This window comes from Mustela putorius, unplaced genomic scaffold, assembly GCF_011764305.1.
Source record: "Mustela putorius furo isolate JIRA1106 unplaced genomic scaffold, ASM1176430v1.1 tig00000129_pilon_pilon_pilon, whole genome shotgun sequence".
Lineage (NCBI taxonomy): Eukaryota > Metazoa > Chordata > Mammalia > Carnivora > Mustelidae > Mustela > Mustela putorius.
The window spans coordinates 52616468-52640783 of record NW_025421290.1 but is presented as its reverse complement, the minus strand read 5'-3'; the positions used below and the strand labels follow the sequence as shown (position 1 = coordinate 52640783).

Genomic DNA, 24316 nt, shown 5'->3' with positions numbered 1-24316 from the left:
GCTCACGGTGGAGCCCCCCAGAAAGACGCTCACGGCAACTGGCCACAGGCTCACCCACGGGTCCCACATCACAGCTCACAACTACCTCGGCAGAGCGGCAGGGGACGGGAGTGCACCTTGGGGGCGGGCAGGGGGCTGGGGAGACCAGCGGGCCAAGGGCCCCAGGCAACACCCAGCCGAGGATGCCCCTGGCCTGGCGCCCCTGCACCAGCTCGCAGACGGCCCCGGCCCGGCGCCCCTGCACCAGCTCGAAGTAGAAATGATGCGGCCGTCCAGGCGCAGCCCACACTTCCCAGGCCCCAGCTGCCGGGGCCCGCGACGCCCACCGGACAGATGTGCACGGCCTCCCCCTGCACCACTACGGACGGCACCTCCCACAGGCAGGAGCCGGCGACACGGGCAAATTCATTCAAACAAGGTTTTTTGGAGATAAAGCTGAAGAGAGCCGCTGGCCGCGCCCGCGCCCACCTTCCTTCAGCAGGTCAGTGATGTCCGCCTGGTACCGGTTTCCCACGCGGATCTCTCCCTTATCGGCCAGCAGGGTCTTCTGCTGGGGGTCGTAGACTAGAGAATAGAAGAAGAAATCCTGAAAGACAGCACACGACGTGGCGTCAGCAGGCTGCCCGGGGCCCCGGCTGGAGCCCACCCCACGCAGGGCGCTCCTGCGCTGCTGGCCGTCGCCGGGCCACAGCCCCGCAGGACGCTCGGGGAGCAACGCGGGTGCACGGGATGCTCGCATGCAGCCCCCGCAGAGACGCCCGTGCACCACGGAACATTCTGGACCCGATGCCCAGGCGGCTCGCCCGTCTGACCCCTGCTGCCTGCGTCAGACATTCAGCCGAGTTTCCCAGAAACCACGTTGAGCTGGCCAGCGGCTGTGTGGGCTTTGGGCGCTGGGCCTCTGGCTCAGCCCGGAGGCTGCCACGAGCCTCCATTGCCCGACCCCCCGAGGCTGGACCAGACACGACTACAGCACCTTCAGCACGGCCCGCTGACTCGCAAGAGCGAGGTGCTTCCGGAGCCAGCGACTGGACACTGGCGAGAGCAGCCGGGCCTCGCCTCCGGGACGCACGTAGGCTGCCAGGCTCAGCCCCGCCACGGGCGCCCCCGGCACTGCGCACCCTGCCGCGCAGCAGCCCGTGCCTTCTCTGAGCATCTGCCCGCCTGCTCTGCAGGACTGTCTGGGGGCCCGTCCCCTCCCGGCAGCTCTGCAGGCTCCCGCACACAGGAGGGGTGAGGCGGGGAACATGCGAGCCACCACAGGCCACCCACCCCTCCACACCCCATCTGTCCCCGCAGACACATACGTGTCTGGAGACATTTTCGGGGGCCACACCCGGGGCGGAGGGGGATTGGGGAGGAGCAACCCACAAATACACGAGGTCCCCACTCTTGTCTATGGTGCAGGAACGCGCCGCGGCCCCAAGCCCCTGCCAAGGCTGACGTTTCTGGCTTCACAGAAACCGAAGCCCTTCCCGCTGCCCGGCCAACACGGCTGCGGCTCACGAAGGTGCGGGTCCCTGTGACACCCCTCCAGGCTGTGCCCCTGCCCATCCTCCAGGGCTGCAGACCCGGCCCCGGGGACCCTGCGGCCAGCCTCACCTCCCGCTCCAGGTAGGACTTGAGGGACTCGGTCTCGTTGAGCAGGGTGACGCTGCACTTCCCTCTGCAAGAGCGGGCACGGCGTCAGCGGGGCAGGGCGGCCCCTGGGCACCCTCCGGGCCGCCGGCTACCTGATGTGAGTGGCGGGCAGTGACTCCAGCTGCCGGGACAGGAACAGCTCGCGGTGCCGCAGCTGGTGCTTCAGCTTCTCGGGCAGGTCCACCATCTCCGGGTTCTCCATCTCCTCCTCGAGCTCTCCTGACGGGCGGGGGTCCCGTGAGCCCGCCGCGCCTGCCGCGTGCCCTCCCCCCAGCCCGGGCGGCTCCCCGCGGCGCGCGGCTCTTACCTTCCTCGCCGTTGTCGGCCCCCGGTCCGGTCTTGTAGCAGACTGACAGGGCTAAACGGACAGACAGACAGCGCCCGGACGGGGGTCGGCGACGGAGCACCGGCCGCCCACCCACCCAGCCACCCGTGGGCTGTGGGGAGAGGGAGCGGGGAGGGGGGTGGACACGGGGCCGAGGGCCTCAGAGCCGGCAACGGGCAAGGGACGGCCCGGTCAGGTCAGCGGTGAGTCCACCGTCCCACGCGCGCCGGCCCAGCGGGCCTCAGCCACACCTGCAGGGCTGGACCAACGATCCCGCAGGGCGCCCAGGATTCACATGTGTGCGTGTGCATGCCTGTGCGTGTGTGCACGCGCGTCCAGGTACCGGGAAGCCCAGCACACAGCGCTGGGGGTGCAGTGACCCTGAAGGCACAGTGGAGGTCTGGGGCGGTGTGCAGGCTGTGGGAGGCCATGCAAGGGCAGGGGCGTGCAGAGGTCAGCCACCGCAGGGCGTAGCCCCGGGGCCCTATCCCGGTCTCTCAGCCGCCACGTGGCCCTCTGCTGCCCCCCTGTGGTGACCAAGGGAAGTCCTGGGGTACACAGGCCAGGGCTCCCAGGGAGAGGCGGTCTCATGTTTGCTCCAGAGGTGTGGGCCCCGGAACCCAAGGGTCCACACTGCCAGCCCCCGGAGCCCGAGGGCCCACACCGCCGGCCCCCGGAGCCCGAGGGCCCACACCGCCGGCCCCCGGAGCCCGAGCGTCCACACCGCCGGCCCCCGGAGCCCGAGGGTCCACACCGCCGGCCCCCGGAGCCCGAGCGTCCACACCGCCGGCCCCCGGAGCCCGAGGGTCCACACCGCCGGCCCCCGGAGCCCGAGGGTCCACACCGCCGGCCCCCGGAGCCCGAGGGTCCACACCGCCGGCCCCCGGAGCCCGAGGGTCCACACCGCCGGCCCCCGGAGCCCGAGGGTCCACACCGCCGGCCCCCGGAGCCCGAGGGTCCACACCGCCGGCCCCCGGAGCCCGAGGGTCCACACCGCCGGCCCCCGGAGCCCGAGCGTCCACACTGCCGGCCTTTCGCCTCCCCGCCCACTTGCTGCACCCCAGCCTGCGGACATCACCCGTGTCCAGACATCCCCCAGCCAGACACAAGCCCACCGTGACCCATCAGAGCCGCCCTCAGTAGGGGTAGGTACGGAGGGGCCCCAGGAGTGGGAAGGGCTTGGGTCCTATGTGCACCCCCAGGACACAGGGAGAGCTTCCCACAGCCCCGTGCCCCCCATCTCAGCACCCCAAGCCTTCCTGCGGGCTCGGCCTCCAGGAGCCCAGGGAGTCACGGCTGGGGAGGCAGCCTGTGTGTCCCGGACCACCGTGTCCCGGTCCTGGACCCCACGTCAGGGGCTCCGCCCCCCACCTGACCTAGCAGCTAGCTCCGGGCGTCTGGGGAGGTCAGCTGTGCCTGCCACTCTCCCAGCACAGAGGGTCCTGCTCTCAGGACAGCTCTGCGTGGGCGTGCAAGGTTCGGGGCAAGGGGCTGTGGCCACGTGTGCTGTGACCTGAGGAGACCGTCCCGGTTGCCTCCAAGGGGTCAGGATGGAGCGGACAGCGGCTGGGACATCCCACGGAGGTGTCACTGCTGCGGGTCACCCATGTGGCCCGGGGGCATCTAGCCTAGGCTGGGGCTTCTGTCTCTGAAGAAACCCTGTCAGCTGACAGACGGGAAAGGCCAGAGGCCTCTGACTGAGCAGTGGGCTCCCTGGGTCTCTCCCTCCTGCTGGAAGAAGGGCCCGCAGTGACCACACCCGCCCGACACTGGGCTGCAGCACGGGCATGACGGCGGGCGGCTCTCTCCTGGGCTGCACCAGCAGAGCTGGCTCCACGGAACGTGGCTGCTGGGAAAACCACCAGAAGACTCTGCGGCCAGCACAAAGCGTGGCGGCTCCCAGAACGGAGGGAGGGTCCTGCCGGGGACGGACCCCATCATGCACCCCACTACAGTGCTCTGGGGGACCCTCAGGGCCACTGCCTCTCCCCCACCAGCTCCCATCACATAACACCAGCCCAGCGCCCTCCTGGAGCGGACCTCCATGGTGCCCCACGCGGGAGAGCCCGGCCCTGGGGACACCGTGGGCCACGTGTGCAGGGGCTGGAGACTGAGCCACTCTGGGCCAGGCAGCGGACACAGGTGAGGAGATCCTCAAGCATCAACACACCAAGTCAACAGTGACCCCCGGGTCTCACCGTTTATGCTTCATCTACGACTAGACACAAGCCACCGGCATCCTGAGTGCACGGTGGCCGATGAAACCAGAGGGGGGCATAAGGCGCACCAAGGCCCACAGCCACCCCACGAGCACAGACATGGCCCCGCTGTCGCCCGGGAAGCCCCTCCCCTGGGAAGCCAGGCAAGGCCAGCCAAGCACCAGCTCGGCTGTGCACCCCTGCACAGTGCAGGGGCCTGTCCCAGGGCCCTGCTGAGCTGTGCTGATCTGCCGGGGGCCCCTAAATGCGCCTCAGTGCTTCCGTCCCTCATCCCTGAGGCCCTGGGAGACCTGGTCCCAGACCCACTGCCTCTGGCCCCTCTAGGACCCACGGTGGAGGCCGGTGTGGCCTGAGTGTGCAGCCTCTCCCACCACCATGATGGGCGACAGGCAGGGGTCCCCCCCAGCTAGGCCATCCTGGCTCCCCCGTGTCTGGATCCCCAACCCAGAAGGACAGGTGGGACCACACCTGCCCAGACACACCGGATGAGCTCATGAGAACAGCGCCGGTGCCCAGGCGGGACGGCCTCTCAGGCAAGCACCGGGGGACCGGCGGCAGGCAGACCCCACACCCGAGAGGAGCCGTCCTCCCCCGATAGAGGCCAGAACACCGGCCCAGGCTGAGGCAGCTCCGACCCCAAGGATGGGGACGCTGGGAATCCCCCCGTCACTGCTGGCTGGAGGGGCCACACGGGACCCTGGGGCATGGAAGCAGGTGCAGCCCAGTCCCCAGACTGTGGCTTTCTGTTTTCAAGCGGGGACGCTGGCCCCTGGCCGGGAGGGGCTCATGCTAAGCTGCTGGGAGCCCCTCACGCCACGACTTCTGAGACTCAGGTTCTGACTACAGAAAGCACAGCTCCAAGCAGCACCCACAACCTTCCAGTGGGAGGCCCCGCCCCCCCCCCGCAACACCCAGGCAGGGTTCCCCAGGTTGGTCCTGTGAGCCAGAAACCCCAGGGAGGCGCGCCAGGCCAGCGGCCCGGACGTGGCAAGGCAGCAGAGGGCCCGGGCAGCGGCGCGGAGAGGCCTCCAGGACCCCACGAGCCGACCCTGGGGGTGGGGGGCACAGGGCAGGTGGGAGCCATAGACCCAGCTGCACCCTGGGTCACCCCCGTGGGAACGGCCGAGACTCACTGGCGTGCTTGTCGGCCAGAGCGATGAGGGTGCTGGAGATGTCTCGTCTGCGGTAGAAACACACCACCTTGGCCTCCACGTTCCCGTTGGCCGTCTGCAACAGCAAAGCAGGGACTGAGAACACACGCCCCCAACGGACCGCTCCCAGCAGGGGCAGCCCCCAGAAGGGACCTGGGCTGGGACCTGTGACCCAGCGAGGGGATGCTCGATGGACCTAAGCCCAGTCTGGGTTCCTACCCACCCGAGGTCTACCTTCCCTCCACCTCTGGTGTCATCTGTGGACACAGCTGACCCTACCCACGGGCCCAGATTCACTCCCAGTGGCCTCTTTGTCCCTCCGATAGGTCTTGCTTGCTCAGGGCCAGAACCTGGTGGACATCTGGTCACCAGAATAGGACGACCATGCCCCAAGGTTGGCCAAAGCCTGCCGTGCCCTCGGCCCCTGGAGCACCTGCCTTCTGGCACCCCTCTGGGCCTGACCAAGGCCAGCACACCCCTGAGCAGACCCTGGTGTCGAAACGGAAGCAGCCAGGGCCATCCGGAGGACTCAGTCTGGTAAGCGTCGGACTCTGGAGTTCAGGTCAGGTCCTGATCGCAGGGTGGTGCGATGGAGCCCCCCAACCGGGCTCCGTGCTCAGCGGGCGTCTGCTCGGGATCCTCTGCCCCGTTCTCCTGCTTGTGCTCGCCCTCTCCCGAATACATCCATCTTGAAAATACACCCAGAGGCAGCCCGCGAGAGACTGGGAGCGAGCGGTCGATGCCCCAGCCCTGGGGAGAGGCCTTTACAGACCCGGAGCTCCTCAAAGACGGGACGAGAACAGGACGCTGAGGGGGAGTCTCATGGGAAGAGGGACCTTTTCTCAACTCACAGGGACATGAGGCTTCGCTACCACGACTCCGTACAACTCAGTGCCAGCATCGCTATCATTAAACAAAATCGTCTTTACGACTCAAAAGTTCGAGTTATTTAATTCCGTGAAGCCGACAATCCTTCAAGAAGTCTGGGACTTCCCGCGGGTGTGCACGAAGGCCAGGCAGGACCCGCTCTTGGCCCCGCACACTTGCATACGTGCAGGGCTGGGCCCCTCCAGCGGGAGAATGGAGACCCTCCTACCGAGTATGAGAATGGGGGGGCACCCAGTCGGCAGCCCACAGGCACCAAACCGTTACAGGCACCGTTTGCCATGACAGCTACGGAGCTGGGGACACTCTGCATGCACAGGCTTCCTGAGGCTGCCCCACGAAGGACCCCCGATCGCTGCAGATGTCCTAAGAACGGTTCCAGAAACCGCCTGCTGGGGTCCAGACGAGCCACGTCCACCGGGCTGGGGATGCCCAGGAAGGTCATCAGGGCCACAGGCATGGGGAATGAGGTCGGACCCGCGGCCGCCGAAGCCTCATCCCAGGGGTGGGACGGGGCGGCCACCCTGTGTCTGCAGGGCACAGCCCACGGCCCCTGCTCTGGGCCCTGCTGGGGTCCCTGCACCCCAGCCCTGGCAACAGGCGCTGCCCTGCACAGCCTGGGCGAGGCCTGGCTCGAGCCGGGCCCTGGAGACCCCGGACACCCAGGACTCCCTCTCCCAGGAGCTCCCCTTGCTGGTGCTCGGGACTCCCGGGGGCCCCACCAGGCTGCGGTCTGCACACACCCAGGCAGGAGGCAGGAGCCGGCCGGGGCAGGCTCTCTGGGTGGGTCTCCAGACCCTCCCGGTGGCGGCCACAGCCCCACCTGCCTTCCTCTTCTGAGATTCCCACATCCCAAGCACCAGGCCAGATGCCGACCTTCTGAAACTCCAGGATTCCCTGCCAGCCTCTGCTACTTTATGGGCACCTCTGGCCTGGCCGCCACCCCACGTCCCTCCCCAGGCCCCTGCTCCTTTTCTTCCAAAACAGCAACATCCCCCTGCGCTGTGCAGACCCATCCAGCTCCCAGGAGGAACCGCAACAACCACCCCGAAGGCCACAGCCCAGGGTCACCGCACGGACGCGAGCCCGCTCCGCAGGGCGTCCGTGAAAGGAGACCCAGCGCGGCAGGGCCCCTGCGACGGGTCTGCAGAGACTCCCCGTTTACAGAAAAGGGGCAGAACACGGTGCCCCTGCCCCTGCCGCCGACACCCTGGCAGGTGCCAGTTCTGCCCCGTCTCACCTGCCGCCAGCCCGGCCCTCGTCTCCCGCGCCCCCTACTGACCGCACGCTGGACTCTGGGTCTCCGGGGGCACCCCCAGCTCCTCAGCGAAGCCCAGGTTCTGGTTTTAGTCCCGCCAACAGCTCCGGGTGCTCCCTCGCACCCGGGCCGCCGCCCCCCACGTCCCAGGCCCTGTCTCTGCAGCACCCGCGCTCCTGCCAGACCCTTCCTTTCTCCTGCAGCGCGAGGACGCGGCTTTCCACGTTCGAGGTGTCCTTTGAACACGTGGCACCTCTGAGCCGCTCTTCCTGTGCCTGAGGGGCCCGTGGGCGCGGTGGCCCCACTAGGAGAGCCTGCAAACAGACCTCCTGGCAGCCCCTGCTGGAACCCGGCCCGCGAGGTGGATCTGAGTCTACTTCTCAAGCCAGGACTGAGCCCCACGTCCCACAGGACAGCAGGGGAGGCTGGTGGGGCCCGGGGGCCGAGCACACGCCAGCCCACACTGTGCCTGCAGACCAGGGCCTCCCCCCTGGCTCAGCCGCACTCTCTGGTGCAGGAGGGTCCCCCGAGGCCTCCCGCCTGGGGCACCCGCTGCTGGGGCATCTCACGCCCTGTCGGGGTCCCCCGGCTGCCCGCCCTGCCCTGACCTGACGTGGGGCTACAGGCACGCAGACACAGCATCGGCTGCGGCCACTGCCGGGCTGGGCCCTGGCCATCTGTGCCTCACTGGCCCCCACTGGCCCCACAAGTGGTACGACCTGCTCTCGGCATCAGGCCACCGCGAGGGTCAGAGGCCAGGCTGGCCTGGTCAGGGGGGCCACCTCCAGCCACCTGAGACCCAGCGTCCACGGCAACTGCAGGGTTGGCCCCCCAGCATCCTCTCCACTGCCACGGTAGGAGTCCCCGAGTCAGCAGGTGCCAGCAGGTGAGTGGGTGACCACGGGCTCCTGTCCAGCTGGGATGCCGTCCACCCCTTCTCCAGCCGTCCCTCGCAGGTGGCCTAAAGTGTCCCACCAACAAGGCGCCTGGAGGGCACGTGCCGCAGCGGGGGCCCCATGATGGCCTCCCTTGGCCCCGCCACCTCCAGCCCTGGGCCCGGCTCTTCCAGGCACTGCCCAGCTGCTCCCACCAGCCTCGAAGGCACAGGCTCCCCGCCCCCACGTGGCACACGCAGCAGGAGGCTCTTGGTGAGCAGGGACAGTGAGTCAGGGCTCAGCTGCGACCCAGTCTGGTCTTTGGGGGACCAGCACCCTGACCATCCTGCCCCGTCCTGCGTGACCCAAGAATCCCCAGCCACAGAGCCGCACAGCCTGAGGTCCAGGACAGACCACAGCGGGGAACAACAGGTCTCTCCCTGGGGAGGGCCCCTCTCCCGGCAACCCCAGCACCTCAGGGAAAGGAGAAGCCGCAGGGAGTCCGCTGACCCAGGGCCGCACCTGCCTCTCCCCCAGCGCTGCCCAGGACGCCTCCGGTCAGGAGGCCAGCAGGAGGGTGGCCGGCGGTCTGCAGGCCCGGAGCCAGGGGAAAGCGGGTGCCTCAGGGGGTGGGAAAGAGGCAGCAGGTGGGCAGGGAAGCCCCAGCCGGCGGGACCCCACAGGGCGTCCACCCCAACCATGTGCCAGACGTTCCTGCCCTGCTCAGGGCCCTGCTGGACACACCCCTGCATGAGGTCGCAGGGACCTCCCTGCCCGGCTCTCCAAGGAGAAGGACCCGGGTCTACGCAAGTGACCCTGGGGACAAACAGACCAAAGGGTCTGGGGCCAGCCCTGAGACCCCAGGCGGCACTGGAGCCCCCAGCCCTCAGGCCACACGAGCACACGCTACCTTGTTGAGCTCCTCGATCCTGCGGATCAGGTACGGGTTGCTGGAGGAGTTCTCGAAATAGACGTAGTCTGCAACAGGAGGAGAGAGCGTCACCCCGCAGCACGCAGCCCTGCAGACCAGCGGGGCCCTGACCCCCCCATCCCCATGCCCTCAGTTCTAGGCGCCGTGACACAGGAGGGGACGGAGGAGCTCGTGCCCCAGCATCTCGGCGGGAAAACGAGGGACCCAGAGACATGCTGGTGGGCGCCAGGCCCGGATCCACCATGAGGGGGAGGGGCCGCCCCCAGCAGAGGCCTGCAGCCACCCCCTCTATCCCAGGGACCCACATCAGCGGCCCCAAGACCTCTGTCCCTCCGGATACCACGCTGTGGGAACAGACTTAGCTTCCCCTGGGGACAGCGTCCTAGGGCTGCCGCCGGCAGTCACACAGGCCGCGGCAGACGAGCAGACAGAGACACCAGCCTGGAGCTCACGTCAGCGCAAGGGGGGCTGCTGGGCCCCCGCACGTCCTCCCCCGGCCTCGTGCACCCCTGGCAGTGAACGGGGAGACCCTGCGCCACCTGCCAGGTCCCCCAGACCACTACGGCATCACGAGCGTCCCTCTGGCTCCGCAGCGGGCGGCCTGGGCTCCGTCTCGGGGAGGCTCGCAGGCTCCCACGGAAAGCCCAGGGCAGCCACGAGGCCGCCCGCCGCCCTGATGTTGCAGGTGCTCCGCGGCGGTGCGGCGGAGTCAGTGCCAGGAAAGGGCTGGTTGAGGTCCCCACCAGCCTGCACCAGGAACGCCGGCCCCTGTCCCCCGCTGCCCACACGGACGCCCGCAGGCCCTCCTCCGCAGCTCTGCAGAAGACTGGAGGAGACTCGTGGCCGCTTAAGGCCGGGCCATGGCCAAGTGCCCACACCGAGAGCAGCCTCTGCCGGAGGACCCAGCCCAGCCCCACCCCCACCAGAGGTCCTACGGGTACTGGGGGGGACCCAAGCAAGCAACTGCCTTGCACACCTGCCTGCACACTTGGAACACGTGACTTTTATCTCGTAAATCATTGCTCAAAAAGCCATTTCTATGCGAAGTTATAAAACTTTCATTCTAAGAAACGCACGTGGCTCTCCCGAGGCCTCCGGGGCCTGGGGCTGGCCGTCCTAGTGGGTGCACCCCACCCCCCGCGTCCCCCACCGGTCCCGGCGGCCAGCCACAGCCCGGCGAGCGCCCCCACCATCCACAGAACTACAGGCTTCGGGGGAGCGGGCTTGGCTGCGGGTTCGTGACCCACGGTCGATGACAAAAGCAACACAAGGAGACAGTGAACCCGGCGGACGGCAGCACACCCGGAAACATGCGCGACAGAGAAACGCCGGAGGGAGCCAAGTTGCTCCCGAAAACGGGCCGTGGCGGCTCAGCCTCCGACTGGGGGCGCGGGGCCGGGCAGGAAGGGCCGCGCGGCGGCTCTGGGCCAGAAGCCCGCGGCTCAGGGGAAATGAGAAATGAGGCAAACCCAAGCTCATGCTGGACAACGGCAACCCTGCGCCTGCGGAAGAAATCAGGCTCCAGGGCGCCGAGGGGCTCGGTCCGCTGGGTGTCTGCCTTCGGCTCGGGTCATGCTCTCCGGGTCCTGGGATCGAGCCCCGCAACAGGCTCTGCGCTCGGCGGGGAGCCTGCTTCCCCCTCTGGCTCTCCCCCCGCCTCTGCTCTCCCTAAAATAACAATCTAAAAAAGAAAAAAGTAAGGGGGTAAGCGGCCCATGGATTTAAAAATTCTTCCAACTGTAAAGTAGAAACAGGCAGAGAGGAAAGAGAAGAAACGGCCCCCAGGCCCAGGGGCCCTCCCTGGGGAACCTGCCAACACCGAGGGGCGACCCGACGCCCGCCCTATGCCCCCGCTGTACCCGAGAGCAGACGTGGGGACCACGCGGGAACCGACGCGACGCCACAGCCCCCGGGGTCTGTCCCAGAACGCAGGTTGGGTCAAGGTCGGAAATCCGCGCGGTCTGAGCAGACGCAGGGACACCGGCGCGGACAGGAACCCTCCAGCAGCCTGGACAATGGGACACCGCCAGGCCCGCCACAGGCGCCCGGGGGCCTCGGCCGCCCTCACACCGTCACTCTCCTCCCAAGCAGGAGCACGCCAGGCACAGCCCGGGCAGCACTCCCCAAGTACAGAAATCCCGAGTCTACGTGGAGGTGACCGACACGGGGGGCGGGGCGTGAGCTCACGGGACACGCGTGGCACCGAGGAGCGTCCCCTCAGCCAAGGGCCCACGGTCCTGGGCAGGGACCTGGGGGTAATGAGACAACAGCAGGAGAAGGGAAGGGACAGCCCCACACAGGACCGCCGTGGGGCCCTGAGTCGGTCCGGGGCCCACGGGGCAGGAGGCTCTGCCCAGGACGCCAGGCAGGCACGAAGGCGGCGTCGCCATGGAGCTTCCATCGGTGACGCTGGAGGGAGACGGTCATGGGCACGGAGCTTTAGCTGACGGGACCGTCTGGGCCACTGGGATCCAAGGTCAGAGTGTGCGAACAGCACCACGGCACAGCGGCCCGCCCCACGGCGCCCATGGACCCCGGCGACAGGCCGGCCGAAGCCTGGGCCCCACCCCATGCACCCTTCCCTCCTGCTGTCCGCCTGGCGCGGTGGTAACCGCCATGAGGGGCCTGCGCTGCCCGTGGCGCTGACCATCTCGCGCATCGGGAAGCAGGGCCCCCGTGTGCCCGGGGTCCGGAGGGCCCACTGCAGCCCTGGATGAGGCCCCGTCCCAGCACTCGGGGTCGGGCCCAGCTGTGCCTCCTGCCAGAACACGCCACGCAGTCGCCCCACGGGGCACCCAGAGCTTCCGGCGCCATTGGCGGCCACCACCGCGGCCTCGCCTGGTCAAGGTGCGGCTCGGGGGCAAGTGCGCCAGGTCACGCGGCCTCACAGAGGACGGTCAGCAAGCATCTTCCGCAGCCGCAGGGAGAGCAGTGGGTGACAGCGGCCCTTCTCGGTTTCTCCCCCGGATTTACGGAATCGCAGTGAGATTTGACCCCCGCTGCACACTGGGCTGCTGCACGGCGGCTGAGTCGAGCGAAGACAAGACCTACGCGGGGTCGTAATCCATAGAACTGAGGACGGTGACGCGCACGAGGGCAGAGGAGGTCCCGCTGACCCGCGGGTCCCAGGAGCAGGAGACCCCCACGTCCCCCACGGAGCTCCCAGTCCCCAGCACAACGTCTCTCAGTCCCCAGCACAACGTCTCTGAGCCCTCATGTGGCCGGGCGCCTCCCACGGCTTCCACTCTGTCCCGCGTGCCCACCTGTGCCAGCCGGGGTGCCCCACGAGTGGCGCCCCAAGGCAGGCCGGTCTCTGGCCACAGCGCACGGCAGCTCCCCACACACAGCGTTGTTGCCACCAGCCGGCGGCCCCACTTGCGTCTGTGCCGGGCCGTCTCCTCCTGACTTGCCTGACAGCTCGCGGCAGCCGGTCCCCGCACGCCTTCGGACCCTGTGTCCCCGCATGCCGCCAGCTGTCCCACGCAGCCCACGGACACACCGCTCCGCGCGGTCACGTCTGTCGGGAAGCGGCTCCCGGCTGGCTGAGGAACGTGGGGCAGGAGCCGTGGACGGCAGCAGGTCTCCTTCCTTCCGTGGAGAAGCTCCGCTGGACGAGAGGCTCCATCTTCAATCCTTCACCTCTCCTGACCGCAGTCCGCTGGCGAGCTGGGCGAATGCGGTGGTGCCAACAGATGGCGCTGGTCACAGCGGCCGTGGCCCCAGTGACACGCGGTGCTTTGCCACCTGAGCCGAGCACACAAGGACGTGCACACTGCTGGGGTCCACGTGCACACTGCCTCCCTGTGTTCCCGCAACGGGAGGTCACGGTACGGAGACCACCGCAGCACTCCGAGTGCTGCTGAGCAGGACTGTGTCCATGTGACTCGGGGACAGCGCGGTGACGGCTCGGGTGACCTCGGCCGCACCTGGGAGAGTTTACCGCGATGCCGAGACAGGAGTCTCTCCTGGAATTCTCACGTGTGGGACACGCCACAGGGGTCCACTCTCCGCAAACAGCCCACGGAGAGCTCGCACTGTCCCCATCAAAACCCCACGAGCCGACCCAGAGCCGCGTGGAGACGCAGACATCAGAGCGGGCCAGACGACTCAGAGAACACGGACCCGGCCTCGCGGCTTCCCGGGGGGACCAGCGGCAGGAATCGCAGAGCCACAGGAAACCAGTATGACGAGGAAGCCGGCCCGTCCGGTGAGAAAGGACACCCAGGACTCAACGCCGGTGACGGGCGACAGGGCACACGTGGACGTGCAGAAAAAACGGAGCCTCGAACTGCACGTCACACAACATGCAGCCCAACACGGATCACAGACGGGACAGTGAAACCCATGGGGGGCGCCGGGGGCACAGTCGGCTCAGGGCGCGGTCCCGGGGTCCTGGGACGAAGCCCCATGTCGGGCTCCCTGCTGAGCGCACACACGTTCTCTTACTCTCTGATAAAGAAAACCTTTAAAAAACTAAGAAACGCAAAACCACAAAAATTTTAAGAAAACAGGACAAAATCTCTGTGAGGCTGACTCAGGCCCAGATTATCACGGAGGAAGCTCTGCACGGCTCACGCGTGACTCCAGAACCACCAACGAGCTCTCCCGACTCCACGCCAAGAGAGGAGATGACCCGCGTCTCAGAGCAGGACAGAGGCCCGCGCGCCAGGAGAGGCCCCAGGCCGCTCGTCGCCAGCAGGGACCCGACGCCGCACGCCCAGCGGGACCGCGAGATGCTCGCCGTGCAGCCGAGTGACCCAGTCCCGGCGGCATCGTCGAGAAACCAGGACGTGTTGGCGGAACTCACCACCGGAGTCCACGCCAGCTTCCCCCGGCGTCACCAGAGACCGGAGACGGCCCGCCGGGATCCTCAACTGCATCTCCAGGATTCGGGGTGAGACCCTGACCCCCACGACTCCCGCCCCCCTCACGCGACCCGAGGGCCCACGCACCCTGGAAGGCGGCCTCAGCAACTGGAGGAGCCTGGGCCTCCCGGCATCCCGGCGTCGGGGGCCGAGAAAACTCAGCGTGTCGTCCACAAACAGGCCAGCTGTGGCATGTGCCCGAACACGCACCGGCCACCGGCACGGAGCCCGCCTCGCAGGGCAGCGTCTGGGGACTCCACGTCCGGGGCTCTCTGCTCAGCGGACGCTGGTAACCCCTGGGGCTGTGGACCTGCTCCCCAGCACCCCGGGGCACGGCTGGCAGACGGCCGACCCGGCGAGCCTGACGGTGAGTACACACAGCCACGGGACGGCACAGGGCACGTGCACTCTGCCGTCACCGCTGACGCCAGCGGCGACCGCCCAGGGTCGGGGTCTGCTGGCCGGACCGACACGTGACCCGCAGCCGTGCAGGTTCTGGGTCAGAGACGCCCGACTCCGCGTATGTGGCCGGCACCTGCAGGAGTCCCCCCGACCCAGGCGTGCCCGCGGGCGGCGCCCCGGCCTCCCTGCAGACGCGCCACACCAGACAGCGCTCCGAACCCCAGCCTAACAGGACAGGAGCGTGGAAAGCGCGTCTCTGGACAGGCCGGGGAGGAGCCCTGCTCACGGAGCGCAACGAGACCAGGAGGCAGCGCGCCGCCCCCTTCGACCGCAGCTGGGGCCCGCCCGTCAGGGACACGTGCCTCAGAGACTAGAGCGGGTGCCCCGAGTCCTGACGCGGGTCACAGGTCAAGGTGGGGAGCAGGCGGAGATCGGGCCCTGCGGGAGGCACGGGGACGGTCCCCAGCAAGAACAGAGCCCGCATGGCAGACGGCGGTCACGGCGAGACCAGCCCACGGGGTCAGGGCCATGGGCGGCCGGACAAGCGTCCCACAACACCACCGAGAGCTCAGCCGCGCCACGCCGCGCCCAGCACCCCCGAGCGCTGCACCCCAGCTGTCAGAAGCCACTCCCACCGGCTCTGCTGGGGACAGGACGCCCAGCTCCAGGCTTCCGCCTTGCTCCCCCACAGTGGGGATACGGCAAGCCTAGCATTTTCTTTCCTTCTTTCTTTTTCAAATTTGGGGATGGAACCAAAAGAAACACCAGCAGTGACCAGTATCCCGGCCCGGCAAGGGGGCGGCCGGGGCTGGGCACACAGTCCCGGAGCACAGGACACCGAGTGACACCCGACTCACGTCTCCGCCGGACCATCCCCCAAACGGTGTCCGAGGGTCCCGGTACTTCTACCCCGACCTGGGCCGCCCTCCAGCAGCGACCCCTCCCACGCCCTCGCCCACTGGGCCTCCCACCCACCCACCCTGCCGGGCTGGAGCACAAGGGGACTGCAGAGGACCCCCCAGAATATGGGGGTGGCCCTGCCAGGAGAGCCAGCAGCATGGGACCACGTCACCGTCCCCACAGAAGTCCGGGACCAGAGCCTGCCTGGAGGGGGAGGTACGCAGGACAGGGGAGGGGCAGAGGCCTGAATGGGGCAGGCCCCTGTGCGGGCACACACGTGCTGGGGGAGGGGACTCCACTGCTCCCATGGGACCTCCTCCGCCCTCCCCTTCTCTGAAGACCCTGCTGGCTCAGCCGCCTCGAGTAAAGGGTCAGTGGGAACCACAGGCACAGCGGCCCACCACGGGCTGAGGCTTCTCCGGGCCGCATTACAGGGGACCCCCGGGAAGCCCTGCCCTGCAAAGGCCAGGGGTCCAGCAGGGCCAGCCCTGGGGCCCTGCAAAGGGTCACTGCGCAGCGCCGGGACGGGTCACGAGCTCTCTGAGGCTTCCGACGGGACCCTCGGATCTGCAGAAGCCGTTAAACAGTTGTAAGCAGTGAAGACAACTTAGAAGGACCACCTCCTAAGGCCGGTCACAGACCACAGAGCTGGGCCCAGCGTGGGGGCCACCAGGCACGCCAAGGGCCAGGGAAGGGGCACATGGGCCCTGAGAAGAGGCAGAGCCCACCCCCCGCCTCGGCCCACTCCAAGGGGCCGGCCTGCATGTCAGGAGGGCAGGCGGCGGGGACCTGAGCACCTGACAGCGTCTGCAGAGCCCAGTCCGGACCCCCGGCCCCTGTGGAGGCTGCACCTCTGCCCCGTCCGTGCACAGTGCCCTCGGGAGCCCTGAGGCAGCTGCACCCCGAGTCTGCTGCCAGATGCACGGGGGCACAGATAGGGACAAGGTCCCAGGCCAGCCAGAGCCACACTCTGGAGCATCAGCAGGCTAGGCCTAAGTGCAGCCCGACGGACGCCCCCATGCCCCTGCCCCGCCTCCGCGGTAGCCACCCCCACGTCCACACCCCCAGACGCCCGCCGCACTGCTCTGAGCTGGCAGCCCCTCTCAGAGGCGCCAGGCTTTGGACCCCTCCCTCCAACATTCTTGACCCACAGTTTCTTTTCTACGGATCCTAAAGTTTAATGCCCAAATTCTTCTCTCAAAAGAGACATGGGGGGCGCCTGGGTGGCTCAGTGGGTTAAAGCCGCTGCCTTCGGCTCAGGTCATGATCTCAGGGTCCTGGGATCGAGTCCCGCATCGGGCTCTCTGCTCAGCAGGGAGCCTGCTTCCCCCTCTGCCTGCCTCTCTGCCTACTTGTGATCCCTGTCAGAAAAATAAATAAAATCTTTTAAAAAAAGAGAGACCTGGAAGGTCAGAGCAGGGCAGGGTGGGCTGGCCCCTAAGAGCCCGAGACAAAGGGCCGCCCTCGCAGCAGGGGACCCTGAGCAACAACCCCCCCCCCCCACTGGCCTTAACAAGTTTGGGATTTTCCCGGGTGTGCGTGTCTCACCTGGTCAAAAGCTTAAACTCCACAAACAGCAACAGCACGGGCAGCGACAGGCGCAGAACCCAGAGCGCGGCCCAAAGGAACTCGGCCCCGTGGCCAGGAGCCTTGGGGAGCCCCTATCACCTCTGTAACGCACGTTTTTAAAAAAGCAAATTACTGTCCGTGGGCGCCTGGACGGCTCAGTGGGTTGAAACCTCTGCCTTCGGCTCAGATCATGGTCCCAGGGTCCGGGGGTCAAGCCCCGCATCGGGCTCCCTGCTCAGCGAGGGTCTGCTTCCCCCCTGCAGCTCTGCCTACCTGTGCGCTCGCTCTCTCTCTCTGTCATGTAAATAAATAAAACCCAAATCACCATCCAAGAGAACGGGTGTCGGCATCCAGCAATGAGAAGAAACGGGGGACCCATGGGAAACCCTGAAACCCAACAGTCTGTCCAATAGTGACCATGCTGGCAGGTGGCTTGCGGGTTCCGAAACCTTCCCCAACCCCTCTGCTTGAAATTTGCGCCAGGAAGAGTCCCCCCACAGCACCCGTGGCACACCGCGGGTCCCAGAAGCCTGCCGAGGGCTCGGGAAGGCAGACCCCAAAGGAGCAGAGGTCACGGACCCTGACCCAGCCACCTACAGTCGGGCCCCGCCTTGCCGCACTCAGAGCAGCCAACGAAGGCCTCTGTCGGCAGCCAGGTCACCTCCCTGGGAAGCAGCAGGCCGTCCCTCCCAGGCTGACCCACTCCACCCAGCGGGTCAGCTGGCACTGGGCCGCCCCCTCGCGCCCGCCCCACCCAGACGTCCTGGCAGAGCCTCGGAGCAGCCTGCCAGGTAAAACGCAGGACGCCCAGATAACTAGGGCTTGCCGCTACGGCGTTCCTAGCCGGTGTGTCCTCCGCGGTGTTTGGGACACATTCAGACTCAGAAAGTGCTTATGTGACACCGTCGGAAAAGGCTCTGCTCTTAGGGTCCTGAGTGGAGATAAGAAGGTGGAGGAAGTGTCCCCCCTCTCAGAACATCCCCGAGGCACTCCCCCAGACCAGAGCCGCCCAGATGGGGCAAACCCTGGGCCGCGATCAGCTCCAGAGAGAGGGGCCCCTTCCCTAAGCAAGCAGCTCCGCGGGGCAGGAGGCCAGGCGGCCCTGCCAGGCCCCTGGGCCACCGCCCCAGAGTCCCCATGCACAGACAGAGAGCGAACAGTTCTTCGCAGGGGTGTTCTGAGTGGGAGCCTGTGGTCCCACCTGCGGTGCTCCGAGGGGGACCAGCGGATGTGGGGCAGGCCAGGCCCCCGCCAAGTTCACAGGCAAACAGGCCTAAAAGCCAAGCGGCAGAGCCCACACAGCAAGGGGGCCCAGGATCTGGGTGGGAGCCCTGCTCAAGCCACCAGCCCCGTGCCAGGAAGGCAATGCCCGGGGGCCACGGCCCGCCACCCTGCCTGGCCCTCTCTCGTCTCCCTCCAGGAGCGGGTGCCCCTGTTCTGATGATGGCGTCTTCATCTACTCAATGAACCCCACGGCCCCGACGGCCATGTGGGAACCAGCTGGCGGCCTGCAGGGCCCTGTCACCCGCTGGTGGGAGCCGGAGCCGTGGGGCCTCCCACCAGGAAAGAGGAGGTCTGCACCGTAGAGAGGTGGTTCCAAGCACGCACGCAGGGGGGAGCAGAACAGAGAAACTGCCTACAAGACAGGGAGGAGCCCTGAGCCGCAGCAGGGGGAGGGGGCTGAGGAAGGGGCTGGGGGGTGCTGGGATGGAGGCAGGGGGGTTGCCCCTGGGGTCTGGCATCTATCAAGAGCTTCCCCGGCAGCGTGCTGGGGAGGGGCCTCTGGGGTGACACTCCTGCCTTGCCCCCCCCTCGCTTGCCGGGCCCCTGCAGCCCTGCCTGTGGCCCACATCTGTCCACTAGGGGCCTGCCGCTCCACGGGGTGCGGGCCCCCATTCCCATGACTGCCTCTAAGCCGGAGGTGGGGGGCAGGCCTGATGGCTGACGGGTGCCGTGCTGACCCACTACACAGATGAGGGCAAGCCCAAGGTCACGAGGCAGGCCTGGCTGGCTGGAGAGGTGAGTCCCAGGCTCTTGGGGGGCCAGCCAAGCCGTGACATTGATGGACTGGGACAGTTCCCGCCCAGGACACAGGGAGGGCAGGCACCAATGGGAAGAGGCCCCCTCCCGGTGGAGGAGCAGGGCGGACTGGCCCAGGACCCCACGGAACACAGCGGAGCAAGGCCCAAAAGGCTGGGGGCTTCCTAAGACCCAAAGCAGAGGAGGAAGGGGGGGGAAGCCCCCAGGGCCCCAGCCGACTCCGCACCCCCCCCCAGGGCTCCTGACCTCTCCCCACCCCTCGCAAAGCACCTCCCTGCTGGGCTGGGGCACCGGAGGTGGAGGTGGTAAGAGCGCGGGGGCGCAGGGCGAGCGGCGGGGAGGCGGACGGCCGCAGGGGCTCCGCGCAACCTGCCCGGGAAGCCCCCAGGTCCACCCGGGGGGTCCCGGGCTCCGGGGGAGGAATGCGGCCCCAGCACGGCGCTCCCCACCGCTGCGCACCCGCACAGCCCGGAAGCTCGGCCCCGGAGGGCAGCCAGCACCTCCCAGGGCCACGCGCCCCAGCTCAGGGCAGTGGGGGCTCCCGCCGGCCGGACCCAGGCGCTCAGGCCCGCAGGATGCTCCGGGCCGCCCGGCGACGCGCACGGCGCCCGTGCCAGGCCGGGCCGGGCCCCCAACAGGTGGGCAGAGCCCCCGGCGCCCCCACCCCCCCCAGCCCGCTCGGCCGCCGCCACCCGCTGGCCCCCGTCGGGGCCCGGCCCGGGGCCATTTCGGGTCGCCGGCCCGGGGCGAGCAGGGCCGAGGCCGAGGTGCGGGGCCGAGCCGGCGGCTCGCGAAGATGGAGCGGGCGGGGGACGGCGGCGAGGGCGGGGGTGCGGCGGGCGGGGGGGCCGCGGCGCGGGAGGAAGGAGGGTCGGCCCGGGGCGGCCGCGGTGGGGGAGGGGCGCAGGGGTGGAGGGACCCGAAGTGGGCCGCGGGGGGGCCGTGCGGCCGGCGCGGCGGGCGGAGCGGGTGGGGGAGGGGACGGACGGCGGTGGGGGAGGGGAGGGGCGAGACTGGGTCCGGGCGGCGCTGGCGGGGGGCCGGGGCCGGGGCCGGGGGTTTGGGGTGGGGGAGGGATGGCGCGGGCCCGGGGCGGCGGTTTGGGGGCGGGGGCGGCGGGGGGGCGGCGGCGCGGAGCCGGGGGGAGGGGGGGAGCCGGGGGGGGGGGGACGCGACCGGGGGGGGGGGGGGTGGCCGGGCGGCCGGGGCCGGGGGGGGGGGGGCCGGGCCGCGGCGCATAAAGGCGGGCGGCGGCGGCGGCCTTACCTCCGACCCTGTACATGTTGGCGGCCATGTCCGGGCCGGCGGCGGCGGAGGCCGGGCGCGCGGGGGCGCGGGGCGCGGGGCGCGGAGCCCGGAGGCGGGGGCGCGGGGCGCGGGGCGCGGGCGCGGGCGGGGGGCGGGCGGTTTAAAGGGGCCGCCGCCGCCGCCGCCGCCGAGGCCGCCGAGGCCGCGCAGGGACCGAGGGCCGCGGCGCGGGCGGGAGAGGAAGAGGAGGAGCGGCCGCGGGCAGGGGAGGGGCCTCGGGCGCCGCCGCCCACCGCGCGGCCGTTACCCGGCCGGCCCTCCCCGCGCCTCCGCGCGCCCCTGCCGGGGGTGGGGGTGGGGGGCCCCCTCCGCGCGCCCGGCCTCCCCGCGCTCGGCCCTGCGCGCTCCCCCGGGCGCGTCCTTCCCGGGGGCCCCCGCCGGGCCCTCCCCGCGCGCCCGCGCGCCCCTGCCAGGGTGAGCCCTCCCCGCGCGCCCCTTCCTGGGTGGGTCCTCCCATGCCCCCCCAAACCCCCCTCGCAAGGGCTGCCCTGGGCCTGCGGCCTCCTGGCGTCCCCAGCGCCCTCTCCCCGGAAGGGTCCTCAGCCTCACGCGCGCCCCCTCCCCAGGTGGCCCTCCCGGGGCGCCCACACCTGGGTCCTGCCGGCGTCCCCGCTGCCCCTTCCCGCAGGGGCTCTCATCACCCCTGCACGCTGGTCCGGAGGCCTTCCCAGGGCCGCCCGCCCCCTCGGTCCCACAATCCCTTCCCTGGGGACGGAGGTTCTCCACGTCCCCCACTGGCCTGAAGCTCAGCAGCCCAGCCTTGACCACAGGGCCCCGCCGCACACCTCCCTTCAGGGCCTGGGTCTGTCCACTCACCCCAGCGGTCTTTGTCCCCCGCCCTCACTGCCCAGCCCCAACCCCCAGCCATGCTTGGACAGTGGTGGTGCCCCCAGCCACCTCCATGGAGTCTCCTTCCCCACCCCAGCTACTGCCGCCTGATGAAAAAGCCAGGGGCGGGGGTGCCACTTCCCCTGGAAAGCCGTCCGAGACCCCTGAGGTCCGGGAGGAGGATGGCGACATACTCCAGGCATAGGGAGGCTGGAAGGGCTGTAGCGTACCCAGCACACCTGTCAGGATCCCTAAGTATGTGCGTGTGCGCCTGTGTGAGCACGCGTGTATGTGTGCACACGTCCCTGCGCGTGCGCGTGTGTCTGCGTGCACGTGCATCTGTGCGCGCGGGCATGTGTGCATGTGCCTGTGTGCACGCGCGTGTGTACACGCATGTTGCTTCAGGGGAAGGACTGTGGAAACCGCGGTGACCACGTGGAACGGGCAAGACCGGTGGCCCTGTCGGGAGGAGCACGAGGTAGACGGTGGAATCCCAGGAGGAGAGAAGCAGGTCCCAGCGGGAGTTTGGAGCCAGGACGGACATCACCACTGGGGGCCAAGAGAAACCAGCCCCCAGGTTGCTGGTCTGAGCACTACCGTGGGTCAATGCCCTTTACTCCCAGGGGGCAGACCTGTGGCTGAGGGACATCCCTGCGGGGCTTGGAGGGAAGCATTCAAGGGGTGGGGGCCCCCTACCCCTGGGGGAGGCTCCCAGGGACAGACCCGGAGGTCCCCGGAGCAGGTGCTGGGGTGAAAGCCAGGGGTTCCAACGAGGGCAGTGGCTGCAAGCGGAGCCTGCCCCGGGCTCCAGGAAAGGAAATGCTCTGCGGTGCGCGGCCACTCTCTGAGCAAGCCCAGCCCAGGGAGCCCTGGTGGATGGCTGTGGGGTGGGGGAAGGGTGTTCCTCCCTCCCCATACACTCCCTTCCTAATGCCCTGGTCTGAACCTTGAACCCCCTCACCTGGACAGTGACGCTGCACCACAGAACCTTCCAGTACTCGACAAGCTGATCAGAAAGTTAGAACTACCAAAAAATTCCCAGGTAGCCTTTGGGCGTGAGAGAGCCTGAAACTTCCTCCCTCGGAAGGGCCTGCTTCTGCCTCCGTCCCAGAAACAGGATGGCTCTGTCCTGAGAGTGTGGCACTGGCCCAGCCGGGGAGGGCGGCTGACCGAGAGGTGGAGGCGGACCTCCTCCCTGGGAGCGGGACGGAGGACAAGCGCGGCACGGGGTGGGCGGCCCGGCCGAGGGGGTCCAGGGTCTCAGGGAAGACATCCAGGCCCTAAAGGCTTCCCCATGAAGGATAGGGATATGGCCCTCCCGAAGCCGAGTGACGTTTACTGAGGCCTGGGACCCCACAGCGCACAGCTGCTCCAGCTGGGGCCTGCTTTCTGCTGGAAACAGACTAAGAAGGAGAAGGGACATTGCCAGCAGCGCCCTGCCCTGCTCCCAGCAGGCGGCAGACCTCAGGTGAGCTGCAAGAGAGACTGTGAACCCGCCCACTTACAGCCAGCTTCTGGCGTCAGAACAGGAACGAAGGCCTGGCGGCCACCTCCACACATCCAGCAACAGAGAAACTGGAGGAGGGCGGGGGGGGGGGCGAGGGCCAGCTGGAAACCCCGGAGGGAAGCTACCAGAAGCCACAGGAGTGCAGGAGGCCGCGGGAACCTGGGCCGCATATGCCGTCCCTCATCCATCGGAAGCCCCAGGACTGGGTGACCAAAGGGCAGGATGGCAGCGAGCGTTAACGTGTGAAGCCACACGGCTGCTGGGATCAGCCAGGAGCAGCGAGGGGCAGAATGTGGGATTACGGGTGCAGGACGGGCTGGAGGTACTTGGGGAACGAGACAAAGCAGCTCAAACAGTAACTTAATCCTGACTTGTGACACACGTGGCGGGCCAGGTGGGGGGACAAGGTGTCTGCCCCCAGGGGACGCGCAGGCTAGCGGGTGAGGGCTAGAGCTGTGAATGGTGCACGCCACAAAGGAACCAGGGAAGGTGACAGAGGAGTCACGGTGAGGGGCACAGCTGTGGAGAAGAGCCAGGACGCTGGTGGAGGAGGAGGCCTCTCGGAGGGACAGGTGTGCACTGGGGGGCTTCGGGGCCCCCCTGGGCAGCAGCACGGTGAGGGCTGAGATGAGCAGAGGCAGAGCACTGCAGAGTGCACTCAGGGTTCTGCAGGAAAGGCCAGGTGACGAGGGGCCCGCACTCTCCAGAAATCCCGACAGAGTGGCGTCTGCGCGAAGGCCCATCTCCCCTGAGTCACTGGACTTCAAGGGTCCCTGGGACTGGCTTTCGGAAAGTAGGTCACATGCAGGACAGAGTGGCGGCTGTGCCTGCGGACCTGCAGCCGCGGGGCACGGAGACCAGGCTCCGAGGGAAGGCCAGCCACCCCGGCTGAGAAAGCAGGGTCCCCACCCCTCCTGCGGGGAGACCTGTGAGCACCAGGAGGAGCCCCCGAAACGCAGCTCTTCCGGCCGCCAAGGGCTGACCTCACGTGCTGCCAGTAAGGGTGTAACCAAAGCGAAGACTGAGCGGCCACATGGGGCTGGGCCTGTGGGGTCCGGGGTGGGGGGGTGAGGGGCGTGGGTGCAGGCCTGAGACCTGGGCCAGCCCGAGCGAGCGGAATGACGGTCGCAGTGGGCCGGGGCGGGGAGCCCAGCACCAGCTCCTCTGCGCCGTGTGCTGTGTGAGGGGAGCGCGCTGCCAAAGCCACGTGATGCTGTCTCTTGATTTTTGCAATTTCTAAAAATAATCTTAGGAGAAGCTTTTAAATTTGGGGGAAGACGCATTCATTAATTCAGCAATCCTGTTTTCCCTTAAAATTAAAACTTCTCAGGTTTGCAGGGAGGGGCTCTGTGCTTACTATCTATTTCCACACACTCTCTCCTCGCTGCCTGGGTCTCTGGAGGTTCCTGGGTAGCCTTCGCCGTGCGTCCGCAGCCTGATCTTGGTGCGATTGTGGGTGAGATTTTTAAAACTTTACCGTTGCATAGTGAGCGGGTTCTCGCAGAGCTCACGAGGTCCTTCTTTTCAGCAGGGGCGGTGCTGGCCCTCGGGAGGACACAAACCACCCCCCCCAGCGCACACCTGCTTTCCTCCTCGGGGTGTCCACGGCCAC

General features: G+C 68.3%; 1 protein-coding gene across 5 annotated transcripts in view; it reads right to left on the bottom strand.

Moving 5' to 3' along the window:
* Positions 1–20472, bottom strand: part of MTA1 (metastasis associated 1) — a 30624-nt gene extending 10152 nt beyond the window's left edge. For 3 of the 5 annotated variants that reach the window (XM_013050753.2, XM_004782031.3, XM_004782032.3), the window contains exons 1-7: positions 12696–13741; positions 9265–9332; positions 5319–5412; positions 1949–1999; positions 1734–1860; positions 1603–1666; positions 469–586 (exon numbers count right to left, since the gene is read on the bottom strand). In XM_013050753.2, the coding sequence (XP_012906207.1) occupies positions 469–586; positions 1603–1666; positions 1734–1860; positions 1949–1999; positions 5319–5412; positions 9265–9332; positions 12696–12750 (577 nt within the window). In that variant the 5' untranslated portion in view covers positions 12751–13741. Of the gene's footprint in view, positions 1–468; positions 587–1602; positions 1667–1733; positions 1861–1948; positions 2000–5318; positions 5413–9264; positions 9333–12695; positions 13744–20327 lie in introns of those variants that run through there. The other 2 variants (XR_201433.3, XM_045074570.1) reach the window with 2 other exon arrangements.
* Between the last annotated feature and the right edge of the window lie 3844 nt (positions 20473–24316).